Genomic DNA, 23281 nt, shown 5'->3' with positions numbered 1-23281 from the left:
CTCCCCACTGGCCCTGTCACTCCCTGTTCTTGTTCTCGCACACGTGCCTCACTGCCAACTTCGGAGAAAGTCATGTCTGGCTTCATCTGCATGCGCTCTCGCAGTGCCTGTTTCATCATTGCGTCACGTAGTCCCGTCAGAAGCTGATCCCTGAGCACCACATCAACTGGTCCTACACCTACGCCATCATTCCATCTAATAGCAGGGTGAAGCTCATGTCGGGCATTCATGAATTGGGTCACGGTCTCCCCCTCTCTTTGTACCCGGTGAAACAGTCGCATGCGAAGTTCCCCTACATCAGTGGGGTCCCCATGTATCTCCCCCAGTATGCTCAGCACTTTGTCTAGGGTATCTCTCTCCCAGGGAGACCTATGCATGACAGAATCCCGTGCCTCCCCCTCCAGGGCCATGAATGCAATTTCTGCCTCCAGAGCTGGTATCATGGGGTGCATCCGCATCATTCCCCGGATACGCTCCATCCAGCTCCACAGCATCACATTGCTCCCAGTGAACCTTGGCAAATTATTCAACATGGCTCCCAGGGAAATGCTAGACCTGGGAGCTTTCCCAACTGCTTGATCTGCCCTTTCTGCGCTACCGTGTGACATCCTGCCGACTACTCCAAATGTAATAGAGTGCAGGGTACAGTATGTCACCACGGAACAGACAGACCAACTGTTGAGGGGGGTTTATTAACAGGGGCAATATTCTCCTCACAGGGAGAAAACAGTAGAATATAAACTGATAAAATAATGGTGCAAAATATAAGTTTGCAGACAGTCAAACAGTATAACAGTAGTAACGGAATCTCTTGGGAAAACACTTATTAGTCTGATGAGGACTTGCTTGTAGGGTCATCTTCTCCAATGTAGGCACCGAGAAACAGCAGCACTTGTCATCCCTCGGTTATCCATGGGCTGTATGGTTTTTAGGAACCCGCAACCTGGGGTTTAAGGGGTTACTGTGGTGAGCAGAGGGGAGGCTAGGCAAATGGAGTCCCCTGTGCTCTGAGTCTTTGGCTTCAACAGTGCAGCTTATCCCGGGAGAATGATGCTCAGTCTATTGTTGGGTCTCCCAACAGGAATCAGGGGCTCTGCACTACTACCATAGGTACTAAGGGCCACTGTATCTCCATGGGTCACTGTCTCTGCACGGGTCACTGTCTCTGTACGGGCATCAGGGTGCACCTCTCCAGTCACAGCAGAGTCCACTTTCACGTACTCACAAGATGCAGTCTTTCTGGACAATCTCCATATCTCAGTCCTCCAACCGGGAGCTCTCTCTCTTCCCTGGAGCGCAGCTGCGTGCTTTTCTGTCCGCTGTGTCCGCTGTATCTGCTGTATCCACTGCTCTCCCCGCTGCGCCCGCTGCTCTCTCTGCTGCACACACTGCTCGCTCTCCAGTACATGCTGCTCTAGCCCTGGAACGCGCGCCTTTTTCCTCTCTCAGCCTGGCTTCCTTCCTGTCCCGGTCTCTAAGTCTGCCCCCAGGGAAACCTGCTGCACAGCTAAGTGGTTCCAGGCACGGAGCAGAGAAGGTAACCCCCTTACATTATTACATCTCTTATCAGTGTCAGGTGAATACTAAAGGGTCATAATTAGGGTTGAGCGACTTTTACTTTTATAGGATCGGGTCGGGTTTCACAAAACCCGACTTTTTCAAAAGTCGGGTCAAGTGAAATCGGCCAATCCTATAAAAAAGTCGGGGTCGGCCGAAACACGAAACCCAATGCAGTGCATTGGGTTTCCAATGGTTCCCAGGGTCTGAAGGAGAGGAAACTCTCCTTCAGGCCCTGGGATCCATATTTAAGTGTAAAATAAAGAATTAAAATAAAAAAAATTGCTATACTCACCCTCTGACGCGCCCTGGTACTAACCGGCAGCCTTCCTTCCTTAGAATCAGCACGTGAAGGGCCTTAGATGACGTCGCGGCTTGTGATTGGTCGCGCGACCGCCCATGTGACCGCTCGCGCGACCAATCACAAGCCGCGACGTTACCGGAGGTCCTTCAAGCGCCGAGGGTGAGTATATTCCTATTATGTATATACTCACCCTCGGATGCGCCCTGCTTCTTTCCGGCAGCCTTCCTTCCTAAGAATCAGCGCTTGAAGGACCTTCGGTGACGTCGCGGCTTGTGATTGGTCGCGCGAGCGGTCACATGGGCGGTCGCGCGACCAATCACAAGCCGCGACGTCATCTAAGGCCCTTCACGCGCTGATTCTAAGGAAGGAAGGCTGCCGGTTAGTACCAGGGCGCATCAGAGGGTGGGTATAGCAATATTTTTTATTTTAATTCTTTATTTTACACTTAAATATGGATTCCAATACCGATTTCTGATATTGCAAACATATCGGAACTCGGTATCGGAATTCCGATACCAGATTCAGAAGATCGCCGACCTCATGGCCGACCCTACACAGGGGTCGGGTTTCATGAAACCCGACTTTGCCAAAAGTCGGCGACTTCTGAAAATGGCCGACCCGTTTCGCTCTACCCTAGTCATAATACTAAGTACTGTTTTTAAAATGCCGCCCAAAAAACGACCATCTATTGGGCAAATTTATCCAAAAGCAAAGAAAGCAAACTTGTGTCAAAGAGCTGAGACAAGTGAACAACATGACTCGTGACTTGGAAAGAAATGGATGAAACAGGCTAAATGTAAGGCATCTGAGACATCAGAGCAACGGGAATGTCGTCTTTACAAGAATCGGATAAGGCAGGCTGAAGCAAGGAATATGGAAACATCTGAACAAAAGGATGAACGTTGTGAAAATGAAAATGAAAATACAACATATGCAGCGTGTGCAAAGATGTAGGCAGGCTGATTTGAGTTTGGAAGCATTTCACTACAACCCAATTGAAGACTATAGGTCACATCAGAAAGTCATAATTGGAAAAATGGACATAATATGCAAACATTGTCAAGCAAAGAAGTTTAACTTGGAATCGTCTGGTATGTGCTGCTCAAATGGCAAAGTCAGTTTGCCACCTTCAGATCTACCTCCTGAACCACTTCTTTCATTAATATCAGCAACAACTCCTGAGTCCAAACATTTTCTGCAAAATATTAGGAGATACAATTCATCTTTCCAGATGACATTGTCACGATCCATGTTTGGATCTGTGGCAGATCTGGTTTCCTTCAGATTAAAACCTTTTTTCCTTTCAGGTCATCGGGGGTTAATGCAGTTTTTCCCCGGTGGCCGCTGGTGTAATTGCATTGCAGCTTGTTCTGCTGTTGTGGGTGGTGACCACTCCCACCTTCCTTTAAAAGGTCACCTGGTTCATCAGCTGACTGTTGATTATACAGGTCCTTTGAATACCAACCTTACTGGAATAAGAGCTTGCTGAGTGCTGTTGTTCTACAGCTGAACTGTACTTATTCCTGGTGCCTTACTCTGCTGTGCGGTGCATTGCAGCAGAGAAAGCTAAGTGTGGTGCTATTGTTTCTTTGTCCATTTGTTGTTTGTACCTTTCCCAGTGTTGCAGTGTTGTATTAGTGCAGCGGTGGGACCAGTGCTCTCACCTGCCAGTTCCCTACATAGGGGTTAGAGCAGGGCAAGTGAGGGACTAGGTATCCTGGTCGGCGACGGGTTGAAAGAACCTGTATAGGGACGGTAGCAAGATCAGGTCACAGCCTCAGATGAGTGCAGGAGGTGCCCATTCCCCGTTCCCTACCGACAGGGCCCACCATTGTTAAAGTGTCCCTGGTGTACCCTTGTGTGTTTCACCATTTTGTGACCGACCACCTGCCAGGTCATGTCAAACCAGGAAAGTTAGGGTATGTGTCCACGTTCAGGATTGCATCAGGATTTGGTCAGGATTTTTCATCAGTATTTGTAAGCCAAAACCAGGAGTGGAACAATTAGCGGAAAAGTATAATAGAAACATATGCACAACTTCTGTATTTATCACCCACTCCTGGTTTTGGCTTACAAAAACTGATGAAAAATCCTGACCAAATCCTGATGCAATCCTGAACGTGGACACATACCCTTACAGCGTGACAGACATCCTTTGGAACCACAGCTGTACTCCAGGAAGCAGGATTTATGCCAATTTTTAAAGTCCAGGGCCAAATATATCACAAAATCGGTTCAATGCTTCCTGTAGCAAATGAAGATCCAAAGTTTTTACAAATGTGTTTTTTGGGAGACGAACAAATGCAAGCTCATAGACGTTGTGAAGATATACTTGAGACAAAAAAAAGTAACATAACCAACAATTTAACATATTTTCTGCGCGAGAAGCTGCGGGTATTCTACTTATATGAATATACATATATATAGTACAGACCAAAAGTTTGGACACACCTCATTTAAAGATTTTCTCTATTTTCATGACTATGAAAATTGTACATTTACACTGAAGGCATCAAAACTATGAATTAACACATGTGGAATTATATACTTAACAAAAAAGTGTGAAACAACTGAAATTATGTCTTATATTCTAGGTTCTTCAAAGTAGCCACCTTTTGCTTTGATGACTGCTTTGCACACTCTTGGCATTCTCTTGATGAGCTTAAAGAGGTAGTCACCGGGAATGGTTTTCAATTCACAGGTGTGCCCTGTCAGGTTTAATAAGTAGGATTTCTTGCCTTATAAATGGGGATGGGACCATCATTTGGGTTGTGCAGAAGTCTGGTGGATGCACAGCTGATAGTCCTACTGAAAAGACTGTTAGGATTTGTGTTATGGCAAGAAAAAAGCAGATAAGTAAAGAAGAAAGAGTGGCCATTGTTACTTTAAGAAAAAAAGGTGTCAGTCTGAAAAATTGGGCAAACTTTGAAAGTGTCCCCAAGTGCAGTGGCAAAAACCATCAAGCGCTGCAAAGAAACTGGCTCACATGAGGACCGCCCGAGGAAAGGAAGACCAAGAGTCTCCTCTGCTTCTGAGGATAAGTTTATCCGAGTCAGCAGCCTCAGAAATCGCAGGTTAACAGCAGCTCAGATTAGAGACCAGGTCAATGCTACACAGAGTTCTGGCAGCAGACACATCTCTACAACAACTGTTAACCCCTTTACCCCCAAGGGTGGTTTGCACATTAATGACCAGGCCAATTTTTACAATTCTGACCACTGTCCCTTTATGAGGTTATAACTCTGGAATGCTTCAATGGATCCCAGTGATTCTGACATTGTTTTCTCGAGACATATTGTACTTCATGATAGTGGTAAAATTTCTTTGAGATTACCTGCGTTTATTTGTGAAAAAAAGCACATTTGGCAAAAATTTTGAAAATTTCGCAATTTTCCAACTTTTAATTTTTATGCAATTAAATCACAGAGATATGTCACACAAAATACTTAATAAGTAACATTTCCCACATGTCTACTTTACATCAGCACAATTTTGGAACCAAAATTTTTTTGTTTTGTTAGGGAGTTATAAGGGTTAAAAGTTGACCAGCAATTTCTCATTTTTACAACACCATTTTTTTTAGGGACCACATCTCATTTGAAGTCATTTTGAGGGGTCTATATGATAGAAAATACCCAAGTGTGACACCATTCTAAAAACTGCACCCCTCAAGGTGCTCAAAACCACATTCAAGAAGTTTCTTAACCCTTCAGGTGTTTCACAGGAATTTTTGGAATGTTTAAATAAAATGAACGTTTAACTTTTTTTCACAAAAAATTTATTTCAGCAACAATTTGTTTTATTTTACCAAGGGTAACAGGAGAAAATGGACCCCAAAAGTTGTTGTACAATTTGTCCTGAGTACGCTGATACCCCATATGTGGGGGTAAACCACTGTTTGGGCGCATGGGAGAGCTCGGAAGCGAAGGAGCGCCATTTGACTTTTCAATGCAAAATTGACTGGAATTGAGATGGGACGCCATGTTGCGTTTGGAGAGCCACTGATGTGCCTAAACATTGAAACCCCCACAAGTGACACCATTTTGGAAAGTAGACCCCCTAAGGAACATATATAGATGTGTGGTGAGCACTTTGACCCACCAAGGGCTTCACAGAGGTGTATAATGCAGAGCCGTGAAAAAAAAAAAAAAATTTCCCACAAAAATTATTTTTTAGCCCCCAGTTTTGTATAGTTGTGTATACAGGAGAAATTGGACCCCAAAAGTTGTTGTCCAATTTGTCCGGAGTACGCTGATACCCCATATATGGGGGGAACCACCGTTTGGGCGCATGGGAGGGCTCGGAATTGAAGGAGCGCCATTTGGATTGCAGACTTAGATGGAATGGCCTGCAGGCGTCACATTGCGTTTGCAGAGCCCCTAATGTACCTAAACAGTAGAAACCCCCCACAAGTGACACCATTTTGGAAAGTAGACCCCCTAAGGAACTTATCTAGATGTGTTGTGAGAGCTTTGAACCCCCAAGTGTTTCACTACAGTTTATAACGCAGAGCCATGCAAATAAAAAATATTTTTTTTTCCACAAAAATTATTTTTTAGCCCCCAGTTTTGTATTTTTCCAAGGGTAACAGGAGAAATTGGACCCTAAATATTGTTGTCCAATTTGTCCTGAGTACGCTGATACCCGATATGTGGGGGGTAACCACTGTTTGAGCGCATGGCAGAGCTCAGAAGGGAAGGAGCATCATTTGGAATGCAGACTTAGATGGATTGGTGTTTCACTACAGTTTATAACGCAGAGCCTTGAAAATAAAAAAAAAAAATTTACCCCCAAAATTAAGAGAAGAAATTGGACCCCAAAAGATGTTGTCAAATTTTTCCTGAGTACACTGATACCCCATATGTGGGGTGGACCACCGTTTGTGCTCATGGGAGGGCTCGGAAGGGAAGGAGCGCCATTTGGAATGCAGACTTAGATGGATTGGTCTGCAGGCGTCACATTGCGTTTGTAGAGCCCCTAATGTACCTAAACAGTAGAAACCCCCCACAAGTGACCCCACATTGGAAACTAGACCCCCCGAGAAAGTTATCTAGATGTGTTGTGAGAACTTTGAACCCTCAAGTGTTTCACTACAGTTTATAACGCAGAGCCGTGAAAATAAAAAATCTTTTTTTCCCACAAAAATTATTTTTAGCCCCCAGTTTTGTATTTTCCCAAGGGTAACAGGAGAAATTGGACCCCAAAAGTTGTTGTTCTATTTGTGCTGAGTACGCTGATACCTCATATGTTGGGGTAAACCCTTGTTTGGGCACACGGGAGAGCTCGGAAGGGAAGGAGCACTGCTTTACTTTTTCAACGCAGAATTGGCTGGAATTGAGATCGGACACCACGTTGCGTTTGGAGAGCCCCTGATGTGCCTAAACAGTGGAAACCCCCCAATTGTAACTGAAACCCTAATCCAAACACACCCCTAACCCTAATCCCAACAGTACAGTAACCCTAACCACACCTCTAACCCTGACACACCCCTAACCCTGATCCCAACCCTATTCCCAACCGTAAATGTAATCTAAACCCTAACCGTAACTTTAGCCCCAACCCTAACTGTAGCCTTAACCCTAGCCCTGACCCTAACCCTAGCCCTAACCCTAGCCCTAATCCTAACCCTAACCCTAGCCCTAACCCTAACTCTAGCCCTAACCCTAGCCCTAACCCTAATGGGAAAATGGAAATAAATACATTTTTTAAATTTTTCCCTAATTAAGGGGGTGATGAAGGGGGGTTTGATTTACTTTTATAGCGGGTTTTTTAGCGGATTTTTATGATTGGCAGCCATCACACACTGAAAGACGCTTTTTATTGCAAAAAATATTTTTTGCGTTACCACATTTTGAGAGCTATAATTTTTCCATATTTGAGTCCACAGAGTCATGTGAGGTCTTGTTTTTTGTGGGACGAGTTGACGTTTTTATTGGTAACATTTTCGGGCATGTGACATTTTTTGATCGCTTTTTATTAGTACGATTACAGCGATACCTCATTTATATCATTTTTTTTGTTCTGGCGCTTTTTATAGAAAAAATAATTATTTTGGCATCGCTTTATTCTCAGGACTATAACTTTTTTATTTTTTTGCTGATAATGCTGTATGATGGCTTGTTTTTTGCGGGACAAGATGACGTTTTCAGCGGTAACATGGTTACCGTATATACTCGAGTATAAGCCGAGATTTTCAGCCCAAATTTTTGGGCTGAAAGTGCCCCTCTCGGCTTATACTCGAGTCACGGTGGGTGGCAGGGTCGGCAGGTGAGGGGGAGAGGGCGCTGAGGCATACTTACCTAGTCCCGGTGATCCTGACGCTCCCCCTGCCGTCCCATGGTCTTCGGGTGCTGCAGCTTTTCCCCTGTTCAGCGGTCACGTGGGACCGCTCATTAGAAAAATGAATATGGACTCCACTCCCATAGGGGTGGAGCCGCATATTCATTTCTCTAATCAGCGGTAACGGTGACCGCTGATAGAGGAAGAGACTCTAGCACCGAAGACCAGCTGTCCGGGAGAAGGAGCGGGACCCCGGGAGCAGGTAAGTATCGCATATTCACCTATCCCCGTTCCACACGCCGGGCGCCGCTCCATCTTCCCAGCGCCGCTCCATCTTCCCGGTGCCGCTCCATCTTCCCGGTGTCTCTCTGCACTGACTGTGCAGGTAAGAGGGCGTGATGACGCATATAGTGTGCGCGGCACCCTCTGCCTGAACAGTCAGTGCAGAGAGACGCCGGGACGGGACGCTGAGGAGCTGCAAGCAAGAAGGGTGAGTATGGCTTTTTTTTTTTATTGCAGCAGCAGCAATGGCAGAGCTTTCTATGGTACATCAATGGGGCAATAATGAACGTGCAGAGCACTTTATGGCACAGCTATGGGACAATAATAAACGGTGCAGAGCACTATATGGCACAGCTATGGGGCAATAATGAACGGTGCAGAGCACTATATGGCACAGCTATGGGGAAAGAATGAACGGTGCAGAGCACTATAAGGCACAGCTATGGGGCAATAATGAACGGTGCAGAGCACTATATGGCACAGCTATGGGGCAATAATGAACGGTGCAGAGCATTGTATATGGGGGAAAGCTTTATATGGAGCATCTATGGGGCAATAATGAACTGTATGGAGCATTATATGGGGCTCCTGATTCAATATGGATATTCAAAAACACTTAACCTACTGATGTCTCAATTAATTTTACTTTTATTGGTATCTATTTTTATTTTTGACATTAACCGGTAGCTGCTCCATTTTCCACTCTAGGCTTATACTCGAGTCAATAAGTTTTCCCAGTTTTTTGTGGCAAAATTAGGGGGGTCGGCTTATACTCGGGTCGGCTTATACTCGAGTATATATGGTGTTTATATCTGTCTTTTTAATCACATGTTATTCCACTTTTTGTTCGGCGGTATGATAATAAAGCGTTGTTTTTTGCCTCGTTTTTTTTTTTCTTACGGTGTTTACTGAAGGGGTTATCTAGTGGGACAGTTTTATAGGTTGGGTTGTTATGGACGCGGCAATACTAAATATGTGTACTTTTATTGTTTGTTTTTTTTATTTAGATAAAGAAATGTATTTATGGGAATAATTTTTTTTTTCCATTATTTAGGTTTGTTTTTTTTACACATGTGGAAATTTTTTTTTTACTTTTTTACTTTGTCCCGGGGGGGACATCACAGATCGCTGATCTGACAGTTTGCACAGCACTCTGTCAGATCAGCGATCTGTCTCAGAGCACTGCAGCCTTACCAAGCGCCTGCTCTGAGCAGGCACTTGGTAAGCCACCTCCCTCCCTGCAGGACCCGGATGCCGTGGACATTTTGGATCTGGGCCTTGCTGCAGGGAGGAAGGTAGGAGACCCTCGCAGCAACGCGATCACATCGCGTTGCTGCAGGGTCTAAGGGAAGCCTGCAGGGAGCCCCCTCCCTGCGCGATGCTTCACTATACCGCCGGCACACCGCGATCATGTTTGATCGCGGTGTGCCGGGGGTTAATGTGCCAGGGGCGGTCCGTGACCGCTCCTGGCACATAGTGCCGGATGTCAGCTGTGATAGGCAGCTTACAGCCAGCTGCAATTGGCCATGCTCCCCCCGTGAGCACGGCCGATCGCGTATGACGTACTATCCCGTCGGTGGGCATACGGGCCCACCCCACCTCGACGAGATAGTACGTCATATGTCAGAAAGGGGTTAAGGGGAGACAGCAGGCCTTCATGGTAAAATAGCTGATAGGAAACCACTGCTAAGGACAGGCAACAAGCAGAAGAGACTTCTTTGGGCTAAAGAACACAAGGAATGGACATTAGACCAGTGGCAATGTGTGCTTTGGTCTGATGAGTCCAAATTTGAGATCTTTGGTTCCAACCACTGTGTCTTTGTGCGATGCAGAAAAGGTGAACAGAGAGACTCTACATGCCTGGTTCCCACCGTGAAGCATGGAGGAGGAGGTGTGATGGTGTGGGGGTGCTTTGCTGGTGACACTGTTGAGGATTTAATCAAAATTGAAGGCATACTGAACCAGCATAGCTACCACAGCATCTTGCAGCGGCATGCTATTCCATCTGGTTTGCGTTTAGTTGAACCATTATTTATTTTTCAACAGGACAATGACCCCAAACACTCCTCCAGGCTGTGTAAGGGCTATTCCACCAAGAAGGAGAGTGATGGGGTGCTACGCCAGATGACCTGGCCTCCACAGTCACCAGACCTGAACCCAACTAAGATCGTTTGGGGTGAGCTGGACCGTAGAGTGAAGGCAAAAGGGCCAACAAGTGCTAAGCATTTCTGGGAACTCCTTCAAAATTGTTGGAAGATTATTCCCGGTGACTACCTCTTGAAGCTCATCAAGAGAATGCCAAGAGTGTGCAAAGCAGTCATCAAAGCAAAAGGTGGCTACTTTGAAGAACCTAGAATATAAGACATAATTTCAGTTGTTTCACACTTTTTTTGTTAAGTATACAATTCCACATGTGTTAATTCATAGTTTTGATGCCTTCAGTGTGAATGTACAATTTTCATAGTCCTGAAAATACAGAAAAATCTTTAAATGAGGTAACATAGTAACATAGTAACATAGTTAGTAAGGCCGAAAAAAGACATTTGTCCATCCAGTTCAGCCTATATTCCATCATAATAAATACCCAGATCTACGTCCTTCTACAGAACCTAATAATTGTATGATACAATATTGTTCTGCTCCAGGAAGACATCCAGGCCTCTCTTGAACCCCTCGACTGAGTTCGCCATCACCACCTCCTCAGGCAAGCAATTCCAGATTCTCACTGCCCTAACAGTAAAGAATCCTCTTCTATGTTGGTGGAAAAACCTTCTCTCCTCCAGACGCAAAGAATGCCCCCTTGTGCCCGTCACCTTCCTTGGTATAAACAGATCCTCAGCGAGATATTTGTATTGTCCCCTTATATACTTATACATGGTTATTAGATCGCCCCTCAGTCGTCTTTTTTCTAGACTAAATAATCCTAATTTCGCTAATCTATCTGGGTATTGTAGTTCTCCCATCCCCTTTATTAATTTTGTTGCCCTCCTTTGTACTCTCTCTAGTTCCATTATATCCTTCCTGAGCACCGGTGCCCAAAACTGGACACAGTACTCCATGTGCGGTCTAACTAGGGATTTGTACAGAGGCAGTATAATGCTCTCATCATGTGTATCCAGACCTCTTTTAATGCACCCCATGATCCTGTTTGCCTTGGCAGCTGCTGCCTGGCACTGGCTGCTCCAGGTAAGTTTATCATTAACTAGGATCCCCAAGTCCTTCTCCCTGTCAGATTTACCCAGTGGTTTCCCGTTCAGTGTGTAATGGTGATATTGATTCCCTCTTCCCATGTGTATAACCTTACATTTATCATTGTTAAACCTCATCTGCCACCTTTCAGCCCAAGTTTCCAACTTATCCAGATCCAGAGGTGTTTCCAAACTTTTGATCTGTACTGTATATACTGTAGCTATTCATAAATTTATGTTTTAACATTGGCTACAACTGCATTGCATCTCTCCATACCAGTCCGTGTGGTCTGTGACTGAAAAAAAGCTAATGAAACTACTATTTTAGCACATACATATTGTGCTCAGTAACCCTACAGCCCTATCGTGGAGAATTGAACTACAGGAACCCCAATAGAAAGACATTGCTGGCATGCCTCAAGTTAATATTATTACAAAAGTGTGAGCTGAACCCATAAATATATAATGGGAAATCTGAAATTCCCAAAACTGTTTTTGCAGCAAAAGGTTAAATGTGGTGCAACCGCTTGCTGCTCCACTTGTATGAACATCGGCATAAAGAATGCAGTCACATAGTGCATGGCCACAACTAGATCCAGAAAAGAAGAGGTCCTTCCCAGACAGACTCCATTCTGAGCTGTATCTGCATCCTCAGGACACCAAAAGTGTCTGTGTGTTACATTTTGGAGAGATGGTATATGGAAGTCTTGATGGCAATCTGGGCTGGATGGTGAAGGGAAAATAAATAGCTGCAATCAAAGGAGATGTTACCTTTAAAGTCTCCATACACATTAAACTAAAGTTGGCCAAACCCTTGGATAGTGGCGGGGTTGGACGGCAGTCTAATGCATGGGGGAGCTTTCTGACTCTTCCCAACAGATGATATCTCAAAACAGATAATGTAAGAGGGAAAAAAGATCTGGCACGTTGAATTTCTAATTTCACAATTGTGCAGTCTGTTCAATTGCATTAAAATACAGTACTTTTAATAGAATATATATGGTACATAATTTATTGTGTAGAACATTTCTAATTTCCCATGGAAGCATTTCAGAAAGGAGATGAGAACAATGAGTTATTGCAAAATCATGGCAAATTCCACAGGAAGAAATATAAGCTAAAGATCATCACAGATCTCAAAAATGTCACCAAAATACTCCAAGTAACAGTACAGTTCCGGGAACATGCCCCTAACAGCTGCTCTGCGAGGCTGTGTTTGACTGGAGGATGTTCTTATGTCAACATCCGGGTGTTGCCGTCTGAAACATCATGTATTTTAGGTGTGACTGAAGTTAAAGGGACATGACCCAGTCATGGAGATGATACTAGTGGACTGATTAGAGCCCTTTGGTCTGAGAAATATATCCGAAGTCGTCGGTGAAAAATGACTTTTCATATTTATCTTTACATGATCTGCACACACCTTTCGTCCTGCCTGTCGTAGAATGGTAACTCATTAATCCAAGACACGGCTCCTAAAAGAATATTACTCAGAAGTTCACAAAGACTTCAGTGTATTTTCTGTAAAACTTGATGGATTCATCAATAAATCGAATGGCTGGCTGATCCCGGACCTGATTACTTTAAGAGCGAGATCAGTTCACTCTACAAGAACTTATAAGGTTGGCGGTCCAGACTTTGGAACACTTTGTAGTCTTCATTCCATCACATTTTATGTACTCGGTAATCCCACTCATGGTTCTATTATATACCAGATAGGCAAATGCTGGACAAAGGCAAAACATTAACATTTTACCTGTCTTTAGTGCTAAAGTACTTGGACTTAGTCACATTAGACATTCCCCATGCAAATAACAAAGAAGGAATCCTGAGTAATGGCACATAATCACGTAACATATTTGCTTTTTTTGTTTACTTGCTCCCATCCATATTTAATTCTTAAAAGAATGTAAGCTTTCCTGTTTGGTGTCCATTAATAGTCGGTTACTTTGACCATTGGGTTGCAGTAGGTCAGTGTACTGATCAGACAGATTAAAATATATGGAGTTTAAGAGAAGGGCGGTGGATCCCGGGAGCTGCCAAAGGTATCACAAGACAGAAGAATCAAAAGACAGGTTTATTCATGCAGTGCATTTCAAATTTGACACCTTCTTATTTGATGCCTGAATGAAGACGGATTAACATCAACTCTGAAATGGGTCGCATGAAAAGGTTATCTTTTGGCAGTGCCCGAGATCCACTGACCTTCTCTTCCTCTCCTTATACCTTGTGTTATGGACCTGGTGGTTAGGAGCACCCAGCACGACCTGATAGTTAAACTCACACAGGACAAGCTCTGGGATGTGGGAGCTCTGCTGACCGCAACCCCTAATCCTATCACACAATTAGAAATAGCCGTGGAGCGTTCCTGACTCTCCCTAGACGCCTCTTCACAGCCTAAGAGCTAGCTAGTCCTAGAGATAGAAAATAAAGCCTACCTTGCCTCAGAGAAATTCCCCAAAGGAAAAGGCAGCCCCCCACATATATTTACTGTGAGTAAAGATGAAAGTCACAAACGCAGAAATGAAACAGGTTTCAGCAAAGGGAGGCCAGACTTACTAAACAGACAGAGGATAGGAAAGGTATCTTTGCGATCAGCACAAAAAACTACAAAAGACCACGCAGAGTGTGCAAAAAGACCGCCACACCGACTAACGGTGCGGAGATGCCACTCTGCATCCCAGAGCTTCCAGCTAGCAAGGCAAAATCATAATATGCAGCTGGACAAGGAAACAATGAACAAATAATAACAAGCAGGAACTTAGCTTCTGCTGGAGTAGACAGGTCACCAGAAAGATCCAAGAGCGAACTGAACCAATGCAGGAACATTGACAGCTGGCATGGAGTAACGATCTGAGTGGAGTTAAATAGAGCAGCCAGCCAAAGAATAAACTATGTCACCTGTGGAAGGAACCTCAGAAGCAGCAGCTCCACTCACAGCCACCAGAGGGAGTTCCTGGACAGAACTCCCAGATGTACCATTCATGGCCACAGGAGGGAGTTCGATCACAGAATTCACAATGACCTTGTTCTTCACCCATCGGATGTGAGTCCAGCAGCTGGAACAGCAGCCACAAATTGGATTCTTCTCCACCTTTACCGAAGTTGTACCACACACAACCCATTCTGGTGAGAGACTAATTGGTCAGTTTGCCCTCACCTTGTGTTAGCGATATCACTCAGGAAAACCTGTTATGTTAGTGTAGCAACTCACTCAGGAAAAATAGGTAACAGACTAACAACTGACCATGCCAGTTCCCCTACAGATTAGAGATCCTGACCCCGCAGTCCCTAATAGTTCCTGTGTGAGCTGGGAGAGCGCTAACCACAGACTAGATGATGGCAACTCAGACCTATGCTGCCTGAAAGCACCAGACGCTTCAGGTTTCTCCTAAAGAACCAGAGGGCAGAGCAGAGTGCAAATTGTTACAGAAGGTAAATTGTGCTGAAATAGAAAGAGAACCCAGAGTGAGTAAAACCAACCACAAAATACAAAATAAAGGATTAAGTAGTACGTTTAGAGTATAAGCCGCCTACTTCCTAAAAAGCAACAGCAGACAGATGCAAGGGAAGGAACATAAACAGCAGAGAGATAAACCCTAGCTGGTCTTTCATTGACTGGCTTAAACTACAGCAGCATGGCTGGACATCCAAATTAGACTATCACCAGGAGGAAATACCACCAGGTGGAAAGTAAATCAGGCGGCATCCGAAAGGTGATAGGGCAGACAAATGAGTAAATGAAAATACCTGATACCCTAAAAAGACTGAAGCATGGATAACAGAATCTAAACACCCAAAGAAAAGGTGTATCTGCCATAGCTCAGCGGATAGAGAAGTCAACCACAAAGAACAGACTCAAGGGTTCAAACCCAGATGCATGACACATCTCTTTTCGTTTTTTCCTCAGATTAAAAGAAATGAAATCTTTGAATACACATTTGTTTTGCAGAAATGTAGTATCAAGAAATTCCATATCCTATTATTCTGTATTGGGATTTGGGACTCTCCAAAAGCAGCAATAAAATAGGCACATCCTTTCTATATGGATTGCCTTATCTATGTGATTATTCTAGAGTAAATTCCTGTACATTTTTGATAGGTAGTAGGAAGGAAGGAGGAACCTAATGAGCCCCTTGCACTACTAGTCGAAGAGGGCACATGACTGCAGGAAGGAGGGCACCATCAACTCCTAAAGTAGTTATTGTTTTATTAATATTAATGGAATTAGGCTGGGCGGTTTCATTATTTTAAGATTGAAGGAAGACAAAAATTCAACCAATAAACTTTTAGAAATAAGAGCTGTTCTCTTTGGGTTCATGATGTTTTACTGTTGAGAGGGTGCTCTTTGTGAAAAGATGTAACTTCCTTGTCTCAAAATCTCTTCCTCTTTCCCTCACCAGAAGAAATGATAGAAACATTTCCCTTCCGGTTGTTTTCACTTTTTACACTACAATTGTTTTTTTTACATTGGACTTTTCTGCTTAACCTGCCTAAGTTGATTTATGTATCATAGCATCCTCAGTCTTCTTTTTCTGTATGTATCATATTGTGTAATTTTGAAAACACCATGTTGCTTTGCATTTTGGCATTAACCTTCTAAGCCCAAGGGAAAGGCAATCCTTCAGCGATGGTTCCCTAGAGGTTTCCTCTCTAATGTGCATCAGGACGATACTGGGAGTTGGTGGTTTGGTGCATTTTATGGATGTTTGCTTGAATTTATATTGAAATTTATATTTCAGGCCAGAACTAAAAGTCAACATGAAAACCCCTTAATGACAGCCAATACGCCTTTTAACTGACCTTACATATAAGAGAATAGCCTCCCCATACATGTAACAATCCAGCATCTGTCAGTTGTCCACTATAGCTGACAACTTTCTGCATCAGCCACGATCAGTGTTTGCACCGTCCAAATCTGTTTAACCCCTTAGATGCTGCTGTAAATAGTGATTACTTCATTATAAATGGTTACCAGAGTGTGAGGGTTTCCTCTTTATCCAATCTGGTGCCCTCAGATCATAATTGTGTGGTCCTGATATTTGCCATGGCAATTCATGACCAAATAGCGGCCTTAGAGTCTGATGGTTGTAGTAATCTGTTCAGAAGTTAGAGGCATTTAGGTGGTAAAAATACACATTTTCATTTCTGTCATACCACTTTGCATTAATTCCTGTAAAGCACCTGAAGGGTTAATAAACTACCTGACAGCAGTTTTCAATATGTCTGGGGGTGCTGTTTTTAAAATGATATCACGTTTGGGGGTTTCCCAATATATGAGACCCCTAAAGTCACTTCAAACATGGATAAGTCCCTAAAAAAATTAATTTAGTACATTTCCTTGAAAAAATGAAAAATTGCTGCTACATTTTTAAACCTCCTAAAATGCTAAAAAATTAAAATAACATTTTACAAATGGTGGTGATGTAAAGCCGACATGTGGGAAATGTTATTTATTAATGGTTTGCTGTGGTATGACTATCTGGATTAAAAGGATAATCATTCAAATATTGAAAATTGCTAATTTTTTAACATTTTTCTCAAATTTTTGATATTTTTTATAAATAAACACAAAACATATTGACCTAAATTTACCATTATCATAAAGTGTAATGTGTCACGAAAAAACAGTCTCAAAATCACTGGGATTTTTTGAAGCGTTGCAGAGTTATTACCACATAAAGTGACTCTGGTCAGATTTCAAAAATTTGGCTCCGTCACTAAGGGGTTAAATTAAAGAAATTTGGATTATTGTTCCCACAATTGTGATATTGCAGTTCCGGAGTCAGGTGGAAGTTATGCTGGACTAATTTTAATTGATAAAAGCTGTTAAACAATGTTGATGAATAAGCTGAGCTTGGGTGGCCTTCCTGAAGGTTGTGATAATGGTAACGTCATTTAGGGGCGAATTAGCTGCTAAGCTGCAGAATGAGGATTTTTGGTTATTTTTTTTAAAGAAGACTTGCTTTGATGATGTGACAAAGGTGTAATGTACATGGTAGTGGAACCCTTGTGCCGTGGACCAAGGAGAACCTGTAGAGGCATGACTAGGCGAACACATGACTTTGCTAGAGCCTCCGATGGTGTGGTTAGATTTGGCTCCAGCTGGACACCAAGTGCTGCTCCAGAATAGACCTCAAACACATGGCATCTGACCCCAAAGGGGCAGGAAGCTGGAACTGCTTAGAATGGGAATGCTTAGCTGGTACAGAGAGGCACGGCAGGTATACTGGAATGGCAGGTGCTAGCAGGCACAGCTGGTATACAGAAAGGATTGACAGGTACTGGCAGGCACGGCTGGTATACAGGAAGCACGGCAGGTGCAGGCTGGTACAGCTGGTATACAGAAATGTATAACAGGTACGGATGGTATACAGGAAGCACGGCAGGTGCAGTCTAGTACCTGCTGGTATACAGAAAGATATGACAGGTACAGATGGTACACAGGAAGCACGGCAGGTGCAGGCTGGTACAGCTGGTATACAGAAATGTATAACAGGTACGGATGGTATACAGGAAGCACTTCAGGTGCAGGCTGGTACAGCTGGTATATAGAAAGGTATGACAGGTACGGATGGTATACAGGAAGCACGGCAGGTGCAAGCTGGTAGAGCTGGTATACAGAAAGGTATGACAGGTACGGATGGTATACAGGAAGCACGGCAGGTGCAGGCTGGTACAGCTGGTATACAGAAAGGTATGACAGGTATGGATGGTATACAGGAAGCACGGCAGGTGCAAGCTGGTACAGCTGGTATCCAGAAAGGTATGACAGGTACGGATGGTATACAGGAAGCACTGCAGGTGCAGGCTGGTACAGCTGGTATCCAGAAACGTATGACAGGTATGGATGGTACACAGGAAGCACGGCAGGTGCAGGCTGGTAGAGCTGGCATCCAGAAAGGTATGACAGGTACGGATGGTACACAGGAAGCACGGCAGGTGCAGGCTGGTACAGCTGGTATCCAGAAACGTATGACAGGTACGGATGGTATACAGGAAGCACGGCAGGTGCAGGCTGGTAGAGCTGGCATCCAGAAAGGTATGACCGGTACGGATGGTACACAGGAAGCACGGCAGGTGCAGGCTGGAACAGCTGGTATCCAGAAAGGTATGACAGGTACGGATGGTATACAGGAAGCACTGCAGGTGCAAGCTGGTACAGCTGGTATACAGAAAGGTATGACAGGTATGGATGGTACACAGGAAGCACGGCAGGTGCAAGCTGGTAGAGCTGGTATACAGAAAGGTATGACAGGTACGGATGGTACACAGGAAGCACGGCAGGTGCAGGCTGGAACAGCTGGTATCCAGAAAGGTATGACAGGTACGGATGGTATACAGGAAGCACTGCAGGTGCAGGCTGGTACAGCTGGTATACAGAAAGGTATGACAGGTATGGATGGTACGCAGGAAGCACGGCAGGTGCAAGCTGGTAGAGCTGGTATACAGAAATGTATGACAGGTACGGATGGTATACAGGAAGCATGGCAGGTGCAAGCTGGTAGAGCTGGTATACAGAAAGGTATGACAGGTATGGATGGTATACAGGAAGCAAAATAGGTGCATGCTGGTTGAGCTGGTATCCAGAAAGGTATGACAGGTACGGATGGTATACAGGAAGCACGGCAGGTGCAGGCTGGTACAGTTGGAATACAGAAAGGTATGACAGGTACGGATGGTACACAGGAAGCACGGCAAGTGCAAGCTGGTAGAGCTGGTATCCAGAAAGGTATGACAGGTACGGATGGTATACAGGAAGCATGGCAGGTTCAAGCTGGTACAGCTGGTATACAGATAGGTTTGACAGGTACTGGCAGACACGGATAGTATACAGGGAGACATGGCAGCTGAAGGTGGGTACAGGCAGGAATAGGCAAAGAGGGGACCTAACAGTTAGCAAGTGGGTAGAAAAACTGACAGAACACGTTGCTCAGGCATATTCCAACAGGTGAAGGTTAGAGATGGGCGAACCTGAACAGTAAAGTTTGGTGTCCATACCGAACACCTACTCTTCGAGCACGGACACCGAACACCGACTTTACCAGGAAGTCCATGTTACTGTTTGGGTTCGGCACTCGAACACCGGGTGTTTGTCACGCTATCATGTTTGTTATTTTTAAATAAAAATGGAAAAATATATTTTGTTTTATTTCAAATAAGAGACTTTATTCTGGCTGTGTCTTTACTTACAATACAGCTATAGTATGAGTAATGGATTGGTGTCTTATAGACACCTCTCCATTAATAAGCCATGGGCTTGATGTCACCTTACAATACAAAGTTGACATCAACCTCACAAATATGAACCCCACTTGCCACCGCATCTAATAGCTGCACCTCTTCTGGGTGTCTGTGGCTGCTATTTTTAGGCTGGAGGGGCCAATATCCATGGTCCCTTACCAGCCTGAGAATACCAGCCTCCATCTGTCTACTTTAGCAAGGCAGGTTTTCCTAAATGAAGGGGACCCCATTCCATTTTTTTATTATTATTATTTATTTAAGTAACTAAAAAGATCGGAGTGGGGACCCCTCTATTCTTGATAACCAGCCTTGCTAATGCTGATAGCTGAGGGTTGCAGCCCCCAGCTGTAAGTTTTGCCTGGCTGGTTATTAAAAACACAGGGGAACCCACACCATTTTTTTGTATTATTATTATTATTATTTATTTATTTACAGCACAGGCACCGGCTGATGAAAACTCCCTGAGCCGCTCCTGCTCTCACTGTTATTAGCGGCAGCAGATGTCAGGTGATGGTAGCAGTAGTCCCATCAGCTGACACCAGTGACCGGAGGTAAACTTTATACCTGCGATCACACCTGTGCTGTCTTTTGACAGTGTGGGAAATATAGCTGTCTGACTGGCGGTGATGATTTTACCGCCGATCAGAAGCAGTGTTTGCCAAGCTATCATGCACATGAGAGCATGGCAAGCACTGGATGTTTGGGCCCCCCATTCAAGTGAATGGTCGCTTCGGGTCTGGGTTCTATTCTGGTACCCGAACTTTTTGTAACTAACGCAATGTCCAGTTGGAGCTACAAGTGGAATGGGATGTATTGTCATTAGTATTCATAAAGAATTCACTGCGCACTCTCATACAGGATGCAATATGTCAGAGAATATTTCATTGCAATTTACATTTCACAGTGATGCCAAGATTTATGCCATTTGCAGCAACAAGTTATTCATTGAGCAACGTTTCAACCCTCCCGGGTATTACTCAATAGTTTCACTGTGAAATAAAGGAAAACAATGCAGCCTGATGACATAAGCTTGATTAAACATATATACCTATCTACAAATTATGTAATCTAGAAAAGCAACATGTCATTATTTCAGCAAAGCCAGTTGTATATCTCAGAAAGAGCCATATAATGCCTATAGAGGATTAACATTGGTGGAATTAGATGAATGTGGCACATGATGCTGATATCAAATGACATATCATAGTCATGTAACGTACCAACATAGTATAAAGGAGGGGAGACGTCCATCCAAGTTTGTCCTATGAATAAACAAGTGAAAAGTGGTCACGTGCAATGACATAGTTATGCTTCTGTAGGACATGAATCACATGAATAAGCAATAAATGCACACACGTGGTGTCACATAATGGTGGTCAACTAAGGGGGCAAAAATAAATAATGGGAAGGGAAAATGATGGCACACACCTGATCCTTCTATAACGTTCATTTATCCATATAAACGACAAAAAAGATAAAGCGGGTTGGAGCAGAGTTCCTTCCGATTGTATGGCATGACAGACATTTCGCATCACATGATGCTTCATCCAGGTTCTGTATGGCTTCTAATGAATAGCTGCTCCATTGGATTATATTCATACTATAGTGTCACCTCCTTTGTTTGCAGGATATGGGATTTTCTTTGATTTGAGGCTTTACATGTTGGTTTTTCAAGATGGATACAGTTTTGAATGCCTCAACTATGCAGGTGCAGAAGGAATTGCAGTCATTGACACTAGGAGCTGGACATGAGAATGAAAGGTACTTTTTCCTTCCTGGTAGAAGATCTGCATGTATGGAGGAGTGAGACAAAATCCCTGAACTACAGGAGACGTCTGACCTCTGTAATTGCAAACAAAGGTTTCTGTACCAAATATTGATGTGAATACTTTTCTGCCCAATGATGACAGAAGTATTCTAGGAGTGATACCTTTATTGGCTAACCAGAAAAAAAATATGTTTGCAAGATTTCAGAGCACAGAGGCTCCTTCCTCAGGCAAGATTACAAATAGATTAATAAGAAAAAGGCACAATATTTAAAGAATAGTACAGCAGGACATTTGTTAGGGGGTGGGAAGTGTGATGAGTCCATACATAAGCCAAGGTAATCAATCTGGTTAGCCAATAAAGGTATCACTCCTAGAATACTTCTGTCATCATTGGGCAGAAAAGTATTCACATCGATTTATCTGGCTAACACGGTACCACAATACAATTTGTTATTGTACATCATTGTACCAAATATTAAGTTCTGTTTTCCCATTGTATCTAATACTATTTTCATGCAATAAAATGCAAATTAATTATGTAAAAATCATACAATGTGATTTTCTGGGGTTTTTTTGTACATTCTGTCACTGGGACATGTGTAAACATTCCTGAGTTATTGCCGTATAAAGTGACACATGTCACATTTTAGAAAGGAGTTCACTGAATGCTGATCAGCTTGCATGTAGACCATCGGAGGTCATTTTAGGGCCCCGATCAGCCAGTGTAGATGACAAAGGTAGAAGGAAACTCCATGGTTCGTGCGAGTTAATTCTGTTCTGTAATATGTTATACAAACATCTTATTTGTACTTGGTGTTTGTATAATTGAAGCACATGTCAGTTTAGGGTGTGGGTCCCGCTGACAAATGGATGTGACGACAGATAAGCCTGTGTTATAGCCTCGCTGTGTACTAAAGTGATACAGCATCTGCTAAATGATCACTTACAGAACACCCTCACCTACTTTGATGACATTTTCACCTTTTTGCACTGTCACATTCATTTATTATTATGTTACCATAGCAGTATGAGATCTTGATTTTTGCTTTCGGGGTTGCATTTTATAATAGTACAATTTCGGGTTCATAAAAAATGCTGCTGCCTGAGAATTTGAGCTCCTTGGTTTGAGCCTCAGGGAGACCCTATGGGAATTGTTTCATTTTATTTATGTACTGAGATGAGAGATGCAGCCCCGTCCCCCAATGAGGAGGAGGACGGGCTACGGAGCGATCAAGACTAGTGATGAGCGAACATGCTCGGAGTCCTCACGGCTGTTATACAGTGCCAATACATGCAGGGAATGCCTGTTTGTTAGATAATTCATGCAAGTGATCGGGCTGTTAAACAGCAGTTTGACATGCAGCTGCAAGGTCTCGAGCATGTAAGGCTATGTGCCCACGTTCAGGATTGTTCGCAGGATTTTCCTGATCAAAACCGGACTTCTTTCGCAGGAAATCCACTCGCGTTTTTTTCCGGAGCTTCCCAATACAATAATATAGTGGAAAATCCTCAGATTTTCCGCAAAATTAATGAACATGCTGTGTTTTTTCCCGCGATACTATATAATTGTCTAAAGAACACTTCTGTCTGTCTGTCTGTCTGTCCCAGATATTCATTGGTCGCGGCCTCTGTTTGTGATGGAAATCCAAGTCGCTAAT

At 43.7% G+C, this 23281-nt stretch overlaps 2 protein-coding genes and 1 long non-coding RNA gene across 3 annotated transcripts in view; all 3 read left to right on the top strand.

Annotated features, from left to right (window-relative positions):
• The window catches only part of LOC138649157 (uncharacterized), a 197375-nt gene extending 186843 nt beyond the window's left edge, over positions 1 to 10532 (top strand). The window contains exon 3 of the long non-coding RNA XR_011315252.1: positions 10469 to 10532. This is a non-coding gene — a long non-coding RNA (uncharacterized lncRNA). The remainder of the gene's footprint in view (positions 1 to 10468) is intronic.
• A 7639-nt stretch (positions 10533 to 18171) lies between these two features.
• On the top strand, positions 18172 to 19173 carry LOC138648602 (mucin-19-like). The gene has a single exon (XM_069738388.1). The coding sequence runs from the start codon at positions 18172 to 18174 to the stop codon at positions 19171 to 19173; it is 1002 nt and encodes a 333-aa protein (XP_069594489.1).
• Positions 19174 to 19206: 33 nt separating this feature from the next.
• The window catches only part of LOC138648601 (mucin-6), a 105059-nt gene continuing 100984 nt past the window's right edge, over positions 19207 to 23281 (top strand). Inside the window, exon 1 of the mRNA XM_069738387.1 lies at positions 19207 to 19342. Coding sequence (XP_069594488.1) covers positions 19207 to 19342 — 136 coding nt within the window. The remainder of the gene's footprint in view (positions 19343 to 23281) is intronic.

Source organism: Ranitomeya imitator, chromosome 9 (genome assembly GCF_032444005.1).
Source record: "Ranitomeya imitator isolate aRanImi1 chromosome 9, aRanImi1.pri, whole genome shotgun sequence".
Lineage (NCBI taxonomy): Eukaryota > Metazoa > Chordata > Amphibia > Anura > Dendrobatidae > Ranitomeya > Ranitomeya imitator.
This window is presented reverse-complemented; position numbering and strand designations above follow the sequence as displayed.